General features: G+C 40.1%; 4 protein-coding genes across 7 annotated transcripts; 1 reads left to right on the top strand and 3 right to left on the bottom strand.

Moving 5' to 3' along the window:
- Window positions 1-211: 211 nt before the first annotated feature.
- On the bottom strand, window positions 212-5,913 carry khdrbs1a (KH domain containing, RNA binding, signal transduction associated 1a). 2 transcript variants are annotated; one of them, XR_007884306.1, is made up of 11 exons: window positions 5,523-5,913; window positions 4,807-4,934; window positions 4,143-4,259; window positions 3,896-4,042; window positions 3,627-3,754; window positions 3,121-3,388; window positions 2,898-2,974; window positions 2,755-2,816; window positions 2,450-2,624; window positions 573-640; window positions 212-498 (listed from the first exon to the last, which is right to left on the bottom strand). XR_007884306.1 is itself a non-coding variant. In XM_051396312.1 (9 exons), exons 1-9 carry the CDS (start codon window positions 5,671-5,673, stop codon window positions 2,515-2,517), a joined length of 1,188 nt encoding a protein of 395 aa, XP_051252272.1. In that variant the 5' UTR covers window positions 5,674-5,913; the 3' UTR covers window positions 1,357-2,514. The 2 variants fall into 2 exon arrangements, 1 of the variants encoding a protein (XP_051252272.1); XM_051396312.1 differs by lacking the exons at window positions 212-498; window positions 573-640 and having other exon boundaries at window positions 1,357-2,624.
- A 1,549-nt stretch (window positions 5,914-7,462) lies between these two features.
- Window positions 7,463-10,019, bottom strand: zbtb8os (zinc finger and BTB domain containing 8 opposite strand). Its single transcript, XM_051396313.1, has 7 exons — window positions 9,839-10,019; window positions 9,612-9,636; window positions 9,386-9,507; window positions 9,209-9,291; window positions 8,757-8,809; window positions 8,526-8,562; window positions 7,463-8,335 (listed from the first exon to the last, which is right to left on the bottom strand). The coding sequence occupies exons 1-7, from the start codon at window positions 9,918-9,920 to the stop codon at window positions 8,249-8,251; spliced, it is 489 nt and encodes a 162-aa protein (XP_051252273.1). The 5' UTR covers window positions 9,921-10,019; the 3' UTR covers window positions 7,463-8,248.
- Window positions 10,020-10,078: 59 nt separating this feature from the next.
- Window positions 10,079-14,087, top strand: LOC127361580 (histone-binding protein RBBP4-like). The gene is given in 12 exon segments (XM_051396311.1): window positions 10,079-10,207; window positions 10,667-10,734; window positions 10,736-10,815; window positions 10,919-11,064; window positions 11,409-11,582; window positions 11,689-11,804; window positions 12,086-12,246; window positions 12,361-12,487; window positions 12,585-12,662; window positions 13,003-13,137; window positions 13,230-13,340; window positions 13,504-14,087. Coding segments are annotated over 12 exon segments (1,275 nt in total). The 5' UTR covers window positions 10,079-10,191; the 3' UTR covers window positions 13,567-14,087.
- On the bottom strand, window positions 14,071-18,316 carry LOC127361579 (syncoilin-like). Of its 3 annotated transcripts, none has more exons than XM_051396308.1 (6): window positions 18,139-18,316; window positions 16,796-16,869; window positions 16,025-16,519; window positions 14,545-14,955; window positions 14,339-14,463; window positions 14,071-14,252 (listed from the first exon to the last, which is right to left on the bottom strand). In XM_051396308.1, the coding sequence occupies exons 1-6, from the start codon at window positions 18,314-18,316 to the stop codon at window positions 14,207-14,209; spliced, it is 1,329 nt and encodes a 442-aa protein (XP_051252268.1). In that variant the 3' UTR covers window positions 14,071-14,206. The 3 variants fall into 3 exon arrangements, with proteins under 3 accessions (XP_051252268.1, XP_051252269.1, XP_051252270.1); XM_051396309.1 differs by having other exon boundaries at window positions 16,025-16,516; XM_051396310.1 differs by having other exon boundaries at window positions 16,796-16,888; window positions 18,061-18,192.
- Window positions 18,317-18,319: the final 3 nt, after the last annotated feature.

The raw sequence follows: 18,319 nt of genomic DNA, 5'->3' as shown, positions 1-18,319 counted from the left end.
AAAATAAGTTCCTTACTTCTTGTGACAAATGACCGAATTAACTCAAAAGGCAACCTTTTAGTAAATCAAAATAGGAAATATGTTTAACATGCATATACACAAACACTGTCTTATCTTTTACTGACTGAAACTTTATCTCAAACATCTGGCTAACACAAAAAATGCACTGTCAGTGAGCCATCACACACACACACACACGAATAAAAACACATTTTAAAATTAAAAAATCCTTTATTTCGTTTTTTTTCTCATGAAAAAGCAGATAAAAATGGCATAGGTGTAAAATTATTGTAAATCTGGACACATTAAATATAACATTTTTAAAACGTACTCTCTCAGAAAAACAGAGCACTTTCTTAGTGGTGAGAGAAAAAGCTGCCTCTTCACTTTAAAAAAATAAAAACAAACAAATCTCATGAGGGATTAGTATTGACAAAGCAGCAATCAGTCTCAGAGACGCTGCAAGACCTCTGCTCTTTCCAGCGACTTTCAATGGACCTGTAAAAGACAGAAAAGAGTTTAATTATCTTAAGTCAAGGCCAAGGCATGTCTGCAATTTCCTCTCAACTGACCTTAAATGCCCGGTATGCTGGAATTCAATGTGTCAACTGCACCTACACCTACACAGTTCTCTGACAACCTATAAAGAGAAACAGAAATGAGATCTTGGACACACCAGTGCCTACAAGCACACAGTGGACAACACACATGCAACACTAACTTTATTCTACAAAAGTATCATGCAACTCAAGCTGAAGGGTTTTTGTCCACCAATGGGATGTTTTTAACGCTTTGAGTGCAACTAGTAATTTTCATTAATCTACATTCTACAGAAATTATCAAGATGGAAATTGCTTGTATTGGGTGAAATGATGGACCATTATTGGTTTTATTTGAGCAAGAGTTGCATCACAACCATTTCTGATTGTTTTGTACGGCTTATTTTGCTCGGAATAACTACAGATAGCATAATTTTGTACTTCAATGTTTTTGATATGTTTTGGATGACTTGCATTACTTGATGTTTTGCACAGAAAACAAAACAAAAATCTAACAAATGAGTGTTGGGGTTAGTTTTACCTTCTTGTGGCGATCTTTAGGCTTTTAGAATCCTCTCCTCTGCGATTTTTTTCTTTTATAAAAACCAGCCAGCATGACTTTGCATCAAAGTCAAGTAAGATCCCTGCAAGCTTGATTTGAAATACTGTTGAAATTCAGTTATTTCAAGTGGCTGAAGATACATTGCTCTCTTGAGAGCTTGAATATGATAGATGCACTAACTAAAGGTTAATGACAATACATGGTCAAGCACTATTATCACTTTCAAGTCATACATGTATTTGGCAGCACATTACCTCAAGGAATGATGAGCTTTATTTGTTTTTGAAGGTGACATTACAAATGTAATTTAGATAAGTTTTGAAAACAGACGAGGAGGATAAGCTCATTGTCAAAACACTGCTTTTGTTTTTTGTCAGGCTGACGTGTATACATACAGCGTATTCAGTGTTGAGAAACCACTGAGGACCACTTTCACAAACTGAAGGCATTCCTTTGGTACAACAAAGGCAAAATACCATGTTTAGATTGATTAAAAAGAAACTAGAAACTTTATTGAAACACGCACTGCAGAAAAACATTTTGGGATATATTTAGTATCCTATTTAGCCAAAAAGGTACACAAGCATTATGCATTTTGGAGACGACACGGCTTAAAGCATACACAGTTGTCCTAAGGTTATGTACAAAATATTGAGTTGGCTGCAGCCTTTCTTACACACAGTAAGGATTGTTAATCCTTCAAGCTTTACAAGAATTAGTCGATCATAAGCGATAATTTTGCAAGAAGTAGTACGACAGATCATAATATACCAATTGTCAAGGGTGGCAAAAATAGAAGCATTTTTCTTTGTCAAATGGATTTCAATTGTATTTTAGGAGATTCTATAACTTCACACAAGACTAGATTTGTATTGTAGTATAAGCAAATATAGGATGAGACTTTTGTTTTTAATCAAAACGGCTATGGGCTGTATTTGAGCTTGCAACTAAATCTATCCTGGTTATAGTAAAGTTACATTGAGGCATTAATGAATAATTTTTGTCCAGTCATGAAGGACTTTTAAAAATGCAGCCTACGTGAGAGGAGTTTATCGCCACAATCACATTTTGTTCAGGAACAATTAACTGAAACGATAACCAGCAAATATCACTAAAATGTCACTCTTGTTCCTTTGTTAGGTTTATGTCACTAGGACCTTAACTGCCAACTACGCAACTGAAACAAACATTGAATGGAAACAGGTAAACTATAAAAAAAACCTTGCGTTCACGTTTCTCCTCTGTCACTCTATGATACATCCAACAAAACGTCTCTACGGAGTTTTAAAAAAAACAAGAAAAATAAAATAAACCATAAAAAAAAGGGAGCAAACGAGAGGGAAATTACTTTTGAAAAGTTCAGAGAGTTACAATCTGAGACAGTTGCCATAGCAACTCTCTACCAGTAGCCGCTCAGTATCTTCCATATGGATGATCTCTGTACGATCCCTTTGACTGCCTGGACATCGGGGTTTTGCCTCCGGCCCCGGAGTTGGACCATGAGTTGTCCCAGTCGTCTTGAGCTACAAGGACAAAAAGAAACATCAGTTAACATTCTGAGTGAGACAGACAGGAGGTCCAATGAGGTCCTCAGTGGGTGTGTGCACACTACGTGGCTAGACGAAAATGGATGTACATTTTTTATACACTTACCATAAGGCTCATATGATGCTTCCTGTGCCTCTCCGTGTCCGTAGTCATAATATTCAGTATCCCTGAGGGTAGTTAAAAACATTTTGAATATAGTACTCCAATTGTTGAAAAAAATGAAATCACTCAAATTAACTTCGACTTACGCGGGTGCAGACTGCTGACTATAGTAACTATCATATCCCTCATAGGCAGGCTCTGCATAGGATTCTTCATATGGAGGCTAGAAGGAAAAGAAATGAATGGTCATGTAATGTTAAATTCAGTCACAACTACTGTGACAAAAGGAATCCATGCTGCACCCAAAAGAAATCACCATTTATGAAGGGACAATTCCTGTGAAATGAAGAAACCAGAACTTAAACTTACATAGTCCTCATAACCATCAGATTTGGGCTGTGACGCTGAAGGGGGACCCTGGTGTTGCTGGTGAGACATGGCTGAAGAGGGAAGCATCCTCGGAGCCCCTGCTGCAGGTGGTCTAGATCGTGGAGCCGAGCCTCCTCTACTAGGAGCAGATGGTGGTCCACCCCGACCAGATGGTGCGCCCCTCGGAGCGTTGCCCCTTCCTAGTCCTCCCCGTGGAGCTCCACCACGCATTGCTCCTCGAGGGCCCCCACGTGGCATTCCTCGCCCCCTGTGGAAAGTTAGCCAGGTTGTTAAATGTGATCAAACAAAGAATTGATCATGAACAAAGAATTAGCAAGACAATAGCACTGCATAAAAACAGTGTGCCTGCTGTGTGAGCATTTCACTACATGGTTCCAGTGCCACGGTGCATGTGTTGTTAATAATAGTTAATAAGCAGTGTGTGGCCAGATTAACGTGCTATGGTTGAAGTTAAGGCTTAGTGTCTTCATGACTCAGCCTCGTACCTTGGTCCTCCAGCACCAGGTGGTCCACCTCTGCCCCTTCCTAGATGACCACCTCGCCCCCTGCCTGAACCATCCTGGGATCCATTCAAGAAGTGGGGATCCATGTATGGGTCATGCTCACCAGGTTCCTACAGGAAAATCAAAAACAGTCGGTTATTGCATGGCAGTCTCCCGGGGTAGCCAGAGAATAAGTTGCTTGCATTTACAAATTTATTTTTGTACACAAACCGTTTCTATAATTGGTATACAAGAACTTCTGTTAGACATACCGGGATAAGGAACTTCTTGACCTCCTCCATAGCATGAGCCATGCGCAGATAGGCCTCTGGTATGGGTGCCATCACCTCAATGAACACATGTAGCTCCATGGCCAGGTGAGCATATTTGGCCTCACCACCCTTCCTCAGCTCTTCCTCCTAATGACGATAATAAATGCAAATTAACATACATCCAACCGCCACAGGCATAATAAGGGGTAACATCATATGAACAGTGCAGCAAGGTAGAACTACATACCTTATTCTTGTCCCTCATGGATCCTTTACCCAGAACGGAAATCTTGGCACCAGTCTCTTCCTGGAGTCTCTTGATTGTGCTGCCCTGAGGTCCCAAAAGCTTACCAACGAAGTTGACCTGTAGGAAATATTTTAGTAAAATATCAGTATTGCATTACTTTCTGCTACCATTACAGAGTGTAGCTAAATGTGATAGCAGGCTTAAGTACAGCCTGATCTGACATGAAATCAGGTTATGGTCGTCACATTCAGCACAAAAACTGTTCTCGACTCCACTGTAGTCGCCACATCCCCCTCATCATGAACTACATTTTCAGACTGCTGAAAACCGTTCACGCAGAAGCAATCTCAGTAGGGCACTGGGTGCATAACCACTAATTCTGGGACAGCAGAGCTAACAGAAGAGGGGGGTGCTCCAATGGGATACACAGGATTACTCGGACATGTACCACACGCTTGAGCAAATGGCGTTCGGATTCAAAGGCTCGGCACTGGGAGACACCTCATGAAATAAACAGGGTGTAAAAATGCAACGGCATTAATGAAATGTCCCAATGGGCCCATTTAACAGTCACTAAATACATCGGGCCCCCTGGGACAACAGCTGGTGGTCAACAGATAGCAGTCAAGTGATGAATGAGAAAAAGAAAAAGAAAAATGCTTACCCTGGGGTACTGCTTGGTAGGAATGAGTACTCGCTCTTTGAGTTTGAGATTCTTGGTCGCAAATAGGTCCAGATACGTTTCCTTCTCTGGCTCTTTCTTAGTTTCACCTTTCTGGATCCTCTCAATCTCTGCAGGCAAGAAGGGGAAAACATGTAAACATGTGGCATTCACAGATGCAATGGCCAACAAGTTAAATGCATTGAAATGTATTTGCAAAGCCAAAATAGGTCTTATCTCGTGTGATTCTGTAGCCCGTACACCAGTGGAAACAAAGCCTCTTCATGCTCTACTGCTGACTGAATATCACGCTATTGGGCTATTCATCTACCAAACTCTCAGCGTTTCTTTAAGGTTTCTAATGCAACACACTTTAAACTGCATTTGTGTATTAAACATGCAATTTTAAAAGCGTCTGGTAAAAAACAACGATTTCAAGTAATTCATTAAACAGTTATTAACGTCTCCAACGTAACAACGGTTCAACCAGACTCATCCTTGCATACAAATAAACATTTAGACGTCTTATCGAATAAGTGGTCTGCGTTTTAAATGTAACTCATTTTCAATAAGACGATTTGACCCAGATCGCGGACAACCACGTGTTCCTTGCACCATTGTTCAGGCCTCTGTGTGCCGCTGCAGGCGCTAGGCCCCGCGCCGTGCTACCCTTAGCAAGCCTCTAGTAGCATCGACAAACTAGCAAGCGGTCACATTACCTGCAGAAATAAGTTTCATGGCATGCGTGAACGACGAATCCAAGCTGTCCTTCTCAGCCAGGAGCTCCGGGAGGTATTTAGTGTCTTCCATTTTGATTTTCTCCTGCGCGGGGCTTGAATCAATGGCGGACTCAGATTTGGTCGTTAGCATTCGCTCGTTTTATAATCCACCAGCGCCGCTAAAATTATCTGACGCCGCGTTGCTAGGTTCCTTCGCTTCGCTTTACACGGGACTGCAGCTACGTTAGGTAACGGTAGTGTCCGACGGTGGCGTAAACGGTCAGCTCACAAAGACCCCCGGTATCTTTCGGTTACGAGTCGTTTTGCTCTCTTCAATGGACAAAGGAGGAATGGCGCAGCTGCATTTGAGTGTGGTGGGAGGCAGTGACACAGGAGGAGACAGTGACGTCACCGCCGAGGTATCAGGACGACGTCGAGACTGGAGGGGAAGTATGGCGTCCGCCTTCTAAGTGTCTTATTTTAAATGAAGCCAAATTCATCGTTTTTATCCCTCCAAAAAACAAACAAACAAACAAAAAAAAAACACATTGGTGTAAGTTAACGTGCTCATTTTGTCAACGGGCTCCAGAAGATTTAGGTCATTTGTTTGGCTCTTGTCCCCCATTCTTATTCTTTTGGGATAATTGTGCTTTTATTTACCAGTAACGTTATATTGTTTCTGATTTTTCCCTTTTATATGAGAATTTAGAGTTTGGCTTTTTCCCCCTACCCCTCTACCAAAAGAAATCAGTATCATATCATCAATTTATTAGATCCTTCTGCAGAATTCCACATACACAAATCAAAATGTTCCTATTATAAACCTATTATAAATATTTTTACTTTTGGAAGTGAAGTCAAACAATATATTAAATTATCACCATATTGTTAAATAAGAGAGCAATCAAAAGTTTACGTTTATTTATCTTTTTTTTAAGTAATGTATGATTTCTGTCTGTCCCCTGGCATTGTTTGCAAATTAAGTTTCTTCCCAGGATTAAGTGCGCCACTTTCTTAACATACACAGTTATAGTGGTAGTATCCAACACTATCCCATTGGTATATGATAAGAATTATTTATTACTTGTGTAATAAAGTAATTAATTGTTCCATTTATTAAGTCTGTTTCTTCACTTTCTGTATAAAACATGTATTTGCCTCATGCATCTACCTTACAACACAATAGACACAACCACTGTGTGTGTCTATTGTAATGAATCGAACTGTATACCCTAGCTGATCATGGTTCTTATCCCCAAAACAGGCCTCATATCAACAGACCATGGAAGGGGAATCCTCTATCAACCCAGAGTATTGCTTTATTTACATGACTGGGAGGATCATTTGTCTGTGGGTTATGCTGTGGCTTCATACCAATTGTTCCAGCACAGTGTAACTTTATCAGTGTCCCTTGTAGAGGGTCAGTTGAAACAATGGGTGATTATTATATTATAAATCAGTTTTGCAACTTTACAGAATGAGCATATTTTAGGGAAGCTGCAACAAACAACTATTACAACTATTTGTTACTTATGTCTCACTATCCCATTGATTCAACTTCAACTAGACTTGTAACTTTGTGTTCCTAGAATGAAAGCTGAGGTCAACGTTGCACATGTGCAGTAGAGCAGTACTGAGTCTGAGTCTCAGTGTTTGTGACATTTGTCAGCTATGATTTCATTGTTCACACCTGAATTTGGCAGGCATTTTTTTCTGTATTGTGATAACTAAAGCTAAACTAAAGCTCCTTACTATGTGCTGTTCCATTTATTGTAACCTGTTATCTGAGGGGATTTATTCATCAGCTTTGAAAAACTGTCAGGGATGGTTCAGTTAATATTTAAAAAATCACAGGCTCGGACTGAATGTCCTCCATGCTTGTCAGGTCTTATTGTTCTCCTCTGGCTGCCTTTGAGGTAAAAAAAACAAAACACTCCAGCTAGGCTTGTGCATGTGGTTTAATACTTAATATTAGTAGAACATTCATGTAGTGATTCCTAAAGGCACCATCAAAACCCAGGTTGTGCTGGGATACATTGGCCAATCTATCTTGACCTTTCTTTATTAAAAAAGTAGAACTCAGCTAATTAAATAAAATCAACTAGTGTTATTACCATTGTTGCATACTTTACATTCCTTGTGGGTAGATTTAAACAATTCAAAGAGAGGATTCACTGTATGATGGTTTTGAATATTGCTGTGTTGAACTCAACTTTTATTTTTTAAGATGTTTGCTGTGTAATTCTAAATTTAGAGCTCCTGTTTACTGCTGAAATGATTCATAAGTGAGATTTACCAAGTACCAGTAATTATTTATTTATTCCCACAGAAGAAAAATAAAAATCTGTTGATTTATTTACAATAATCAATAAGGCATCAAAACAATATCACATTCGTGATGAGCATTAAGTAAAACTGGGTTGACAGATCTCCACGCAATGCATTTTTCCACATATCATTGCCATTCCCTGATGTAATTTATATCTAAGGTTTTATGATTTCTGAAAGAATCATATTTATAAAGATATCAATGTTATATCACTAATCTGTAATCTGTCACACAGCTCTAACATTGTACGGTGTGCACACATAAACACAAGAAATGCTCCTGTCAGTAAACAGTCCAGCCAATAATCAGTGCCTTAGATAAAAATGCGACCTCAATTGGCCATGTAGATATTCCAGTTTGATTGAAGCTGGAGTGTAGTCTGCGTCTGGAGGTATTGTCAGATATCAATAATGGCAAATATCTCTGGTTTCTCTTTATCGTGGATCTGCATTGCAGAGTATGTGATGGCTTTCACCTCAGTCCCCTGGATTAACAACACAGGACATAACATAACTACAATGATGTATCTTTCATTAGTTATTTCACATAATTCTTCAATACGTTTCAATAATATAAAAAAACATAATGTAAAGCAGTCTGTACTTTCACACCTCAATTTATTATATACTGAATTTGTTTCTAAATAAATATAATATCTTCCAGTGATATCTTACCTGTGGATGCTTTGCCAGAGAGAATTCTTCACCCCAACTTTGATCAAATAAAAGACAAAATACCACATGAGAGCAGATTAAGACAAAAAACTAGATTACATAGCCGAAGAAGATAACAAAAATCTGCAGTAATTGTAAATTCTTATATATAAGAGCATATAAACACACAAAAGCAAACTGTACTAATAACTTTACAGAGGCACTAGGTTCTCTGGAAGTACACAAACTTACCCAATGGACCGGATCCTGAAGTGCATTCTGTCTATTGACAAAACTTTGATCTCCTAGTGGATAGATAATAATGAGTAATTGTGTCAGGAGAATAACATAGGAAAACTAAGGAAGGTGTTTACATAGTCTGTCCATTAAAACAAGAATGTAAATACACATTTAATACATGCTATTTAAATTATGCACATCAGTTAACAAGCAACCCTGGCACATGTAAATCCAAAGGTGTCTAGAGGCTATCTCAGCATACAGTAGGCAAAGAGCAGGGAAACACCTGAACTGGTCGCAAGTCCATAGTAGGACAAGCACAGATAGATAGTTACCCATAGTCGTACCTATTGTGAGTTAACAGTATCTAATCCATCTGACCTGCATGTCTGTGTACTGTGGAAACCGCTGTATACCACAAATTGTTCAGCACTCCCTAACTCTCTACTGACCAACATACTCACCCTGGGAACAAAGAACAGATCTGCACTAAACTTGTATAACCAGTCATCTAGGAAGTGGAACAGAAGAGACTCCATATCATCACCTTTTGAGAAGGAGAAAACGTATGCATTGAGTTAAGTTTCAGCGGCATGAAAGCAGCATGACAGAAACAGGTGTGAACAGACAAAGTGTCTCACCCTCTGATTCAACGTCAACAGTATCGAGCGGTTCCACTGTCTCTGTGTCTGTCATGTAGCCGAACATGCCCATGGCACACTGCTCGAAGGCTTCCTCCAGAGAGTCCCCCCAGGAGTGAATTCTTGGAAGAGAGGGCAGAAAATGTGAATATGCGACGACAACTCAACAAGAGAGAAACATGAGATCTGACCAACACTTTACTGAGATATATAAAAACACACTCACTGCACATCTGCTGTATGATCCAGATCTGTAATAATAAAAGACACAGAATGAATTTATGAGCCAGGGCATGTTGTTAGACCAACTTAAGAATAGCAGATTTGATAATACTTACATATGTGTGGCATACACTTAAAGTAAATACACCTAAACATAGCGTTAGCTACAGCTACTGACCCTTCAGATACAATCACTGCTAACAAGCTGAGCGAGCTAACTTTCAGACTTACACTCATATTTCTTGTTGATTGGCGGGTATTTTGACTTGGTAGCTTCCTGTGCTGGTGTCAGGTCTAACGGACGGTCGTCCATTACAGCTGTATGTTTGTTCAGCGTCTTAAAAGATGGTCCAATCTGCTCTTTACCCCGTCCATGCGTTACAGTCGCTAACAACACGGGTCGGAGCAGGGTTTCCGGATGTAGTAAAGTGTCGCTGTGACGACTTCCTGTCTGTGTTTTGCTGACTGCTGATTGGTCAGTCTTTGTTCTGTGGAGTTGGCGCCATCGCAAGCCTCCGTGCTGCTCCAGCGCTTCCCAAAGAAGTGCTGTTGTTTGCCAGTGTTAGCGATTTAATTACGACACCATGACTGATAAAGAGGGTAAGGGTGAACACTCTTCTGAATCAGCTGATTGAATATGTGTGTATGTTGCCCACAGTGATAGAAACCACGCGTCAGGACGTACCGTATCTCCCCTGTCATTGTCACACACCAGCTAGCTGTTAGCTAACGTTAGCAGCTAGCAGGATGGCTATACAGTGTTGTTCATTTGTGAGTGGAAGATAAGTGTCCCACATAAAGTGACATGTTGCTGAGAATCATCCTCAGTGGCGGGTTTATGGCTGTATTTATGCTGGTAACGATAGCAACCTGTACTAACGTTAGCTCATCAGCAAAGTAAACCTTAGTGGTGACATCAGTTTGACAAGGAGAAGATTTGGTTGGGTGGGGGTATGACCCCAAATATCCTGTGCTCAGTCTGGACACATTAGAGCCTGCATGAGTTTTGACAATCATTATAACATTGCTTTGTGTTGCTGGTGAATATTACTCTTGCAGCTGCATTTGATGATGCTGTGGAGGAGAGGGTGATCAATGAGGAGTACAAGATCTGGAAGAAGAACACCCCCTTTCCTCTACGACCTGGTCATGACACACGCCCTGGAGTGGCCCAGCCTCACCGCCCAGTGGCTGCCAGATGTCACAAGGTGAGGGGACATCTGCTGCACCTTGGCATCCACCAAAACATGACCTGAGAGAGGGATCAGAATTTATCATTTATGAATGAATGAATCATATATATTTTGACAGGCCAGAAGGGAAAGACTACAGTGTGCACAGGCTGGTTCTGGGGACACACACTTCTGATGAGCAGAATCACCTTGTAATTGCTAGTGTTCAGCTCCCAAATGATGATGCCCAGTTTGATGCCTCACACTACGACAGTGAGAAAGGAGGTGAGGGTTAATGTGTGCATGGGAAGCTTTGCGGTGCTAAAATCCAGACTACACACTTTATGTTGTTTTTAGCCGCTTGCTGCACAAAATAAATGGACTGATGGGTATTTCAGTATATTTCAATATTAGCATTGACGTCATATTAACGTCATTAACGTGATCAGTTCTAATGAGTTCTCATATTTAAATATATACTGTGGCTCACAGCTCTTCTCAGTGAATGAATACAGTTAAAGTCTTGCTGAAATCTTTAATGCTTCACAAACTTTAGGTACGTATTTTGGTTTTAGATTATATTGTAGTTTTTAATTTAATTTTATGTATCTGTTGTTTCTTTGTTTCAGAGTTTGGAGGCTTTGGGTCTGTGAGTGGCAAGATAGAGATTGAGATCAAGATCAACCATGAGGGAGAAGTGAACCGAGCGCGCTACATGCCTCAGAATCCTTGCATTATTGCCACCAAGACCCCCACCAGCGACGTGCTGGTCTTTGATTACACAAAGCACCCTTCTAAACCTGGTTAGGATTACAGCCAACACACATTTTTCTGAAGCGTTTTATAAAAGTCTACAACAAGTGTTGTTCCTGCAGAATTTTTGTAACATTGATTTTATCTATATCGAAGACCCTTCTGGAGAATGCACCCCAGACCTGTGTTTGAGGGGCCACCAGAAGGAGGGCTATGGTCTCTCCTGGAACCCGAACCTCAGCGGCTGCCTCCTCAGTGCTTCTGATGACCATGTAAGCAACCTGTCGCAACATAACTGAATTATTTTGTCTGATATTGTCTCTCTTCCTGTTTTCCTGTGACTCATATTACGTTTTATCGCTGTTGGACATTAAAAGATTTATGACTATTTACACATCAAACTGTTAATTTTTCAGTAACTTGTTGTCGTAATAACAAAGTATTTTGTAACTTTGTTTGGAAAGTCGTATTTAAATCTTTTTCTTCTTTTATTATTGTTGTTGTTTTGTTGTTATTAAACCATGTACTTACCCATCTCTGCTCTCTTTTACAGACAATCTGCCTGTGGGACATCAGCACAGTGCCCAAAGAGGGAAAGATTGTGGATGCCAAGACCATCTTCACAGGCCACACTGCTGTAGTGGAGGATGTTTCCTGGCACCTGCTCCACGAGTCACTCTTTGGCTCTGTGGCCGATGACCAGAAACTCATGATGTGAGCAGCTGAAACACAATTCACTAACCACTGTGATGATTCACGAGAGACAAAGTTGTTTTTCAGTTTCAATTTTCTTTGTTAACAGTGGTGCTTTTGTCTGTTCTGGCACAGCTGGGACACACGGTCCAACAACACCTCCAAGCCCAGTCATGCTGTGGATGCCCACACAGCCGAGGTCAACTGCCTATCCTTCAATCCCTACAGCGAGTTCATCCTGGCCACTGGCTCAGCAGATAAGGTGGGTCCACTCTTTCCCTGTAGAATATTATGTTGCAGGGTCTGCTCTCATTTTCTGTGGGTTGAATCAGTTGAAGCTAACTACTTTTTATTTTTAGACGGTGGCTCTTTGGGACCTGAGGAACCTGAAACTGAAGCTGCACTCATTTGAGTCTCACAAGGACGAAATATTCCAGGTAAGAAGTCAGTTAAGCTATAAATGTCTACAGCTACAGATGACCAATGAAATCATAAGAAGAAACAGAAGACTAGTTAGACATTAAAACTAAAGGATCTCTGTAGCTCGTTAATTATGATGTGCAGTGAGTCATATTTGTCTTTTTAAGCAAACATACCTGTCCTTTGTAAGGAGCCATTGTAAATAGAGGAATACTTACAGAACAAACAACAAGAAACAGTCTGCCAACTCTTAGACCAGTTTTAGTCTTGTTGATTGTAGCTATTGGTATTTCTGTTTTATGTTTATGACACACTTTGTCACAGAAATATAACACCAGGGCCATCTCTGTCCAACAGGTTCAGTGGTCGCCTCATAATGAAACCATCCTGGCCTCCAGTGGCACTGACAGGAGGCTCAACGTGTGGGACCTCAGCAAGATCGGAGAGGAACAGTCACCAGAGGATGCTGAGGATGGTCCTCCTGAGCTGCTGGTCAGTTGTGACAAAGTCTATTACTGTTGATTCCTGTATGTGTGTTGAATGTAAAGTGCTGTAGTAATCCCTCCTGCTCTGTTTCTCTTTAGTTTATCCACGGCGGACACACAGCGAAGATCTCAGACTTCTCTTGGAACCCCAACGAGCCGTGGGTGATCTGCTCTGTATCAGAGGACAACATCATGCAAGTCTGGCAGATGGTAAGAGCTTTGTTTGTCACACGTTTGTCAGAGGTTCATAAAATGATATGGAAATATAAACAACAGTAAATACCAGACACAGCAAAGAGAGAGTTTTGAATTGCATTTATTAACATTGAATAACAGTTACAGTGAATATACTTTAAAATTGTTTCTTCTACAGGCTGAAAATATCTACAACGATGAGGACCCAGAAGGTGCTGCAGATTCAGAGGTCCAGGCATGAGTCTCCACGTCTTCATTTGACCTGCTTGTTTAAAAGTCGATCTGTTTTCCAGTGTTGGGTGCACAATCTGTGGTGTCTTTTTAAAACACATTTTGGGCAGCAGTGATTTTATAGACAATTAAAGAACAAAATGCTGTGTAGTCATCATATTGTTGAAGTATTTAAATTAAGCCTGTTTTGTTCAGATTTTTTAGATCTTTTTAGTTTTTTAAACTCCCAGAATTCAGCTCTGGCTTGTGATGAAAATATCACAGATGTGTCCATCAATATTCAGGTTTGCTTTTTGATGGTTTTACTTCTTTCATCTCAAATAGTTGTCCCAGCAACATTTCTACAGAAATCCATTTTTAATAAAAATTGTACATACGTAGGTTTCTCTTGTATTTGCTTTATATCTGTAGTATGAATTTTCCAGGATGCACGTTGTGTCACTTGTACTTGTCACTATGTTTTTATTTTTCTGTGCTGCATCTGTTTGTTTACGTACTTAAGTATATTCATAATAAAATATCTACAGTAAATCTGTTTTTATTTCTTGACACAGTATGCCAGGTAATTTGTACGTAAGTAATTTCCTCTAAAATATTAAGAGTTTGGTCTTGTGCAGATAGTCAGCTTAAGAATATCCTTGGAAACAAAATCAGGGATCCTCCTCTGCAGATGTTTCACTGGGTTCATCACAGCCTCTATAAAACAAGATATATGTCAGTTATTTTCTTAATGCTCACAATGTATAGGAAGTTAGACAGTAACAGGATCAGTGTATACCTACCTCAGATATCTCAGCTCTTTTAAAAGGAGTTCCTTATGCTCCTCCAAATTGTTCTTAGATTTTCTTTGAATCTCAAACTCCACTTTCAGTTCTCTCAGAGTCTCTTTTAATGTCTCCACAGTCTCCTGCACAAAGAGGAGAAACGTCTAAGTTGGTTTAGTTTTACCGAACATCTTTTATGTCCCACTTGACTTTAATCACTGTACCTTGTGTTGTGTGATACTCTCCTCCCTCTCCCTCTCCATCAGAGTCATCCTCTGCTCCAGAGAGGCTCTCTGCACTTCCAGTCTTTGTACGTCCTCTCTCAGGGGTCCCAGGCTGGCCTTCAGGTCCACTGCCTGCTCCCTGCTCTTTCTCAAAGCGTCCTCGCCAATCTGCCTTCTCCTGAGCAGGGCCACGAGTCGAGGCTCGTACCAGCCCTCCAGTGCTCTGACACTGCCGCTGAGTCGCCGCTGCAGTCTGACTGAAGCCTGGCGACACTGGCTAACGTCACTCATGGCCCTGGGCCTGCAGGGCTTAGTGGCCTTGTCCCTCAGGGAGTTTAGCTGGTTCTGATAGGCCTCCTGGAGCTGGGACAACTCCTGGGTCAGGTTTTGGATGTGGGCTTTGAGCTCCTCCTATGGATACATGGGAAAATTGATTAAAAACATGCAAAACAATAGCATAACTGACCTACTGTAAACCAAATGTTAAAGAAAAATACAAACAGGAGCACAACTGTATTGTTCAAGATTTAATTTGAAATGTTTCTTGTTAAGTTAAACAATTAGACAAAAAAAAAAGGCAAATACTAATTTAAGATAAGATAAGATGTTCCTTTACTGATCCCCTGTGGGAGAAACTTGAGTTTGACACAGCAGCACAGGGCAAATGTAGTGCAAAAAGTATAGAAGTAAAGTGAATTGCAACAGATAAAGAAACTACAGCTTATTGTGCCAACCTTTTTTACAGTACACAACTACTTAATACCAAAATTCACCAACATTTTTTAATATATTAATTAAATAATTAATTAAAGTGTGCCTTATGTAGTTTCTCTACAGCTAAATCAATAACTTTAACAATTACACGGTTATTTTTATGTTATTTGTGATTTCCTAAAGACACTTTCCTCTCAAGTCATGACTTTCTCTCATTTTACTCTTTTGGATACACATAATCATTTATCTTTCACTTCATTTTTGTACTGTTTTTAAATTTTACGGCCTTTAATTAAATAAGTAGATACTCATTTTGGTGCTTGATAGCAGTTGTATTTATGATTCCTGTGGGTATTTGTATTTGTTCTATGTATGGGACAATTATAAGTGAGCAATAGTCTCAATTACGTTTTAAACAGCATTACAAATAAAGAAAATGCTGCCTTAACATAATTTATACATAGTCTACAACATATTGTGTTATCTTTTGTCAAACTGATTCTACTTTCTCAATTTCATTAATTCAATCATTTATGATACATTTGATTGTATTGTTGATTGATGTTTGTGTTAGTATTTGCTGAAGGACCTTTTGTCCACTTGGGACAAATTAATAAAATGATTAATTTAATTGGGGTATGGGGTATTAATTTGATTGGGTATGAAAAGGGAACAACTCTCAAACTGCAGAACAAAAGACAATTATCTGATATAATCTGCCACATTAAATCAATCCTCCAGGTGTTGTGAGTCCAGCGGTTCCTACCTGTGTAACAGCAGACTGAGCCACCTCGTACTCGTGTGCCGCCAGCGTCACCTGGCTCTGGATGCAGTCTCTGGCTGTGGTAAACAGTTTCCTCTTTACATGCTGCACTTCTTCATAAACAGCAACATAATCCAGCTGAGCCAGAGTTAGCAGCCTCTGTGTGTCTACCAGCTTCCCTCTCAGGTGCTCCACGACCCGCAGCATTGGTTCCTGCAGACTGAGGAGCTCTTGGATCAGCTCATTCCTCTGCATCTCTAGATGGGACACTTGCTGGATGCAGTGTTCAAAAAGCTGCCCCAAGCTGTCTATGACCGCCTGGTCCGTATCTATGATGGGATGTGGTGCGCACTCATCTAGGGGAATGATTGTCTCTGTTTCAGAGTCAGTATGGCTGCTGTCTGTGATGTCCTCAACAAATACACGTTCCATGCTTGAGTCCACAGAAGATGCCATGTCTTTCCCTTTCTCTGTTGATGTTTGATTGTCCATGGCCTTCTGAGAGGAGAAGGAGAAAACTGTCGTTAATCAAATTTCCCAAAGCGATAATTGATGAGATTGAGGTTTTAAAATCCCTCTAATCTGGTAATTCCTTTCAGACTGTTTTGCATAACAGAGCCAGTTAATGTAAATTGAATCAGGCTTCAAATTAGCTGTTTAAGATAGCTGTAAACCTTAAAAACATCAAAAGATCGCACACAAATCAGGTCATTGTCAACATCAATATATTTTACTGATCAGTAACAACTCATATTTACATGTATTTCTACTTACTTTGTTTGGAGGTGACAGTCCGGAGAGCTGTGGGCAGTTTGCTCTCAACTTTGAGGACAGCTCTGTGCCTGTCTCTAGGAAAACAGAGGCACACTTTGTGTTTATTAATAACACTGGAGGCATGGGGGAAACTCTATCTAAGACTCATAGCCTCACATGGGATCACAAACTGTGTCAGTGCTGAAGGCAGACTGGCCTACATGCTCTGGATGTAACACATGTCTGGACCAGCCAGGGACAGATATATTTATACAGCCTTATGGGCAGTTTTTATATGCCTCTAAAAAGGTATTGACATCATGAGTGAAAACTGTCTGAGCAATAAGTTTCTGAAAGCATTTTGCCTCAGAGACGACTGTACAGGCACAGGCGGCAACATTAGCAGGCCTGTGCAGGCTTTTCTTTTAATAGCTTCAGTATTGAGCTCGGCTGCACATAAAGTTTGCATTGTTCATAGACAGTATTTGTTTGAAGTGTTTTGCATGCTGTCTATCAGATTCCTCACTGGAGACAAACATACACCACCATGTACTAGTGTATACAAAGAGGGAATGTGACAGGTGTGAGCATATTATATATTATGATATCCAGTATTAGACACGAAAAAGACACTCTAAAATACAGTGAGAGAGTAAGAGTATCCAAACAGGAATGTTACAAATCAGCACTGCATGTTTATCCAAAGTGCCTTCATAACATGAATACACCATCATCTGCACAACTAAATATCATCTGTATGCAACTCACTGCTCTATAATATATATTATATATAATAAATTATTTACAAACCTATTTGATTATGTGAATAAATTGGATTTTCACAGGACAGTGATGTGTCCGATGTATCTTGTATGGTTTTGATACATTGATTTGTTGTTCATCATAAATAAATAAAACCAAACAAGCAAACAAAACAACAAGGAATATGTATGTGTTTTAACAAAAATAAGGGTAAAATTATCACATTTTAACCAGAGGTCATAGTCAAAGAGATTTATTTAACATTAAAATGGGGATCAAATGCAAAATACAACGCAAGTAATAGATTTTTATTGTCATTCAGTATTACTCATATGTTGTATCCAGGTGTGAATGTCCAGCGGAAAAAGCCTGGGAATGTTTGTTAGAAGTAAAAAAAAAATAATAAATATACAAATAAATAAATAAATAAATAATAATTCTTTAGGAGACATTTTCTTTGTGTAATAAAAAGCTGAGAAACGCAAAGTTAAGCGTGGGAAAAGAAAATTCCTCGTCTTCCTCACTTGCTGTGTGTTACTTGTTGTTCCGCCATGTCACCACTAGATGTCCTCACAGCCCTGACCGCAGCCTGTCAGCCTCACCTGAGCGCGCGTCCAGCCTCCTCCAGGTGGGTGATGCAGGTCGACAGCGACGCAACTTGTGTTCATTTCCCCCCACCGTGGTCCACCCGGGCGTCTGCAGACAAACAGCATCGACAGCGGAGAAGACACTTTCTCTGACGGCCAACAAACGGATCTGCACCGGCGGGTGCAAACACATTCA

The sequence above is a fragment of the Dicentrarchus labrax genome, unplaced genomic scaffold (genome assembly GCF_905237075.1).
Source record: "Dicentrarchus labrax unplaced genomic scaffold, dlabrax2021, whole genome shotgun sequence".
Classification (NCBI taxonomy): domain Eukaryota; kingdom Metazoa; phylum Chordata; class Actinopteri; family Moronidae; genus Dicentrarchus; species Dicentrarchus labrax.
This window is presented reverse-complemented; position numbering and strand designations above follow the sequence as displayed.

What these genes read in the sequence shown, in the direction of transcription:
- khdrbs1a (XM_051396312.1), bottom strand. Translation starts at nt 5,673, where the DNA reads ATGCTAACGACCAAATCTGAGTCCGCCATTGATTCAAGCCCCGCGCAG. An exon ending in CATGAAACTTATTTCTGCAG is followed by an intron (nt 4,935 to 5,522) that starts GTAATGTGACCG and finishes TCTTGCCTGCAG; the next exon opens with AGATTGAGAGGATCCAGAAA. An exon ending in CTACCAAGCAGTACCCCAGG is followed by an intron (nt 4,260 to 4,806) that starts GTAAGCATTTTT and finishes TATTTCCTACAG; the next exon opens with GTCAACTTCGTTGGTAAGCT.
- zbtb8os (XM_051396313.1), bottom strand. Translation starts at nt 9,920, where the DNA reads ATGGACGACCGTCCGTTAGACCTGACACCAGCACAGGAAGCTACCAAG. An exon ending in AATCAACAAGAAATATGAGT is followed by an intron (nt 9,637 to 9,838) that starts GTAAGTCTGAAA and finishes TTATTATTACAG; the next exon opens with ATCTGGATCATACAGCAGAT. An exon ending in GATCATACAGCAGATGTGCA is followed by an intron (nt 9,508 to 9,611) that starts GTGAGTGTGTTT and finishes CTCTCTTCCAAG; the next exon opens with AATTCACTCCTGGGGGGACT.
- LOC127361579 (XM_051396308.1), bottom strand. Translation starts at nt 18,316, where the DNA reads ATGTGTTTGCACCCGCCGGTGCAGATCCGTTTGTTGGCCGTCAGAGAA. An exon ending in GAGGCTGGACGCGCGCTCAG is followed by an intron (nt 16,870 to 18,138) that starts GTGAGGCTGACA and finishes CTGTTTTCCTAG; the next exon opens with AGACAGGCACAGAGCTGTCC. An exon ending in GACTGTCACCTCCAAACAAA is followed by an intron (nt 16,520 to 16,795) that starts GTAAGTAGAAAT and finishes TTCTCCTCTCAG; the next exon opens with AAGGCCATGGACAATCAAAC.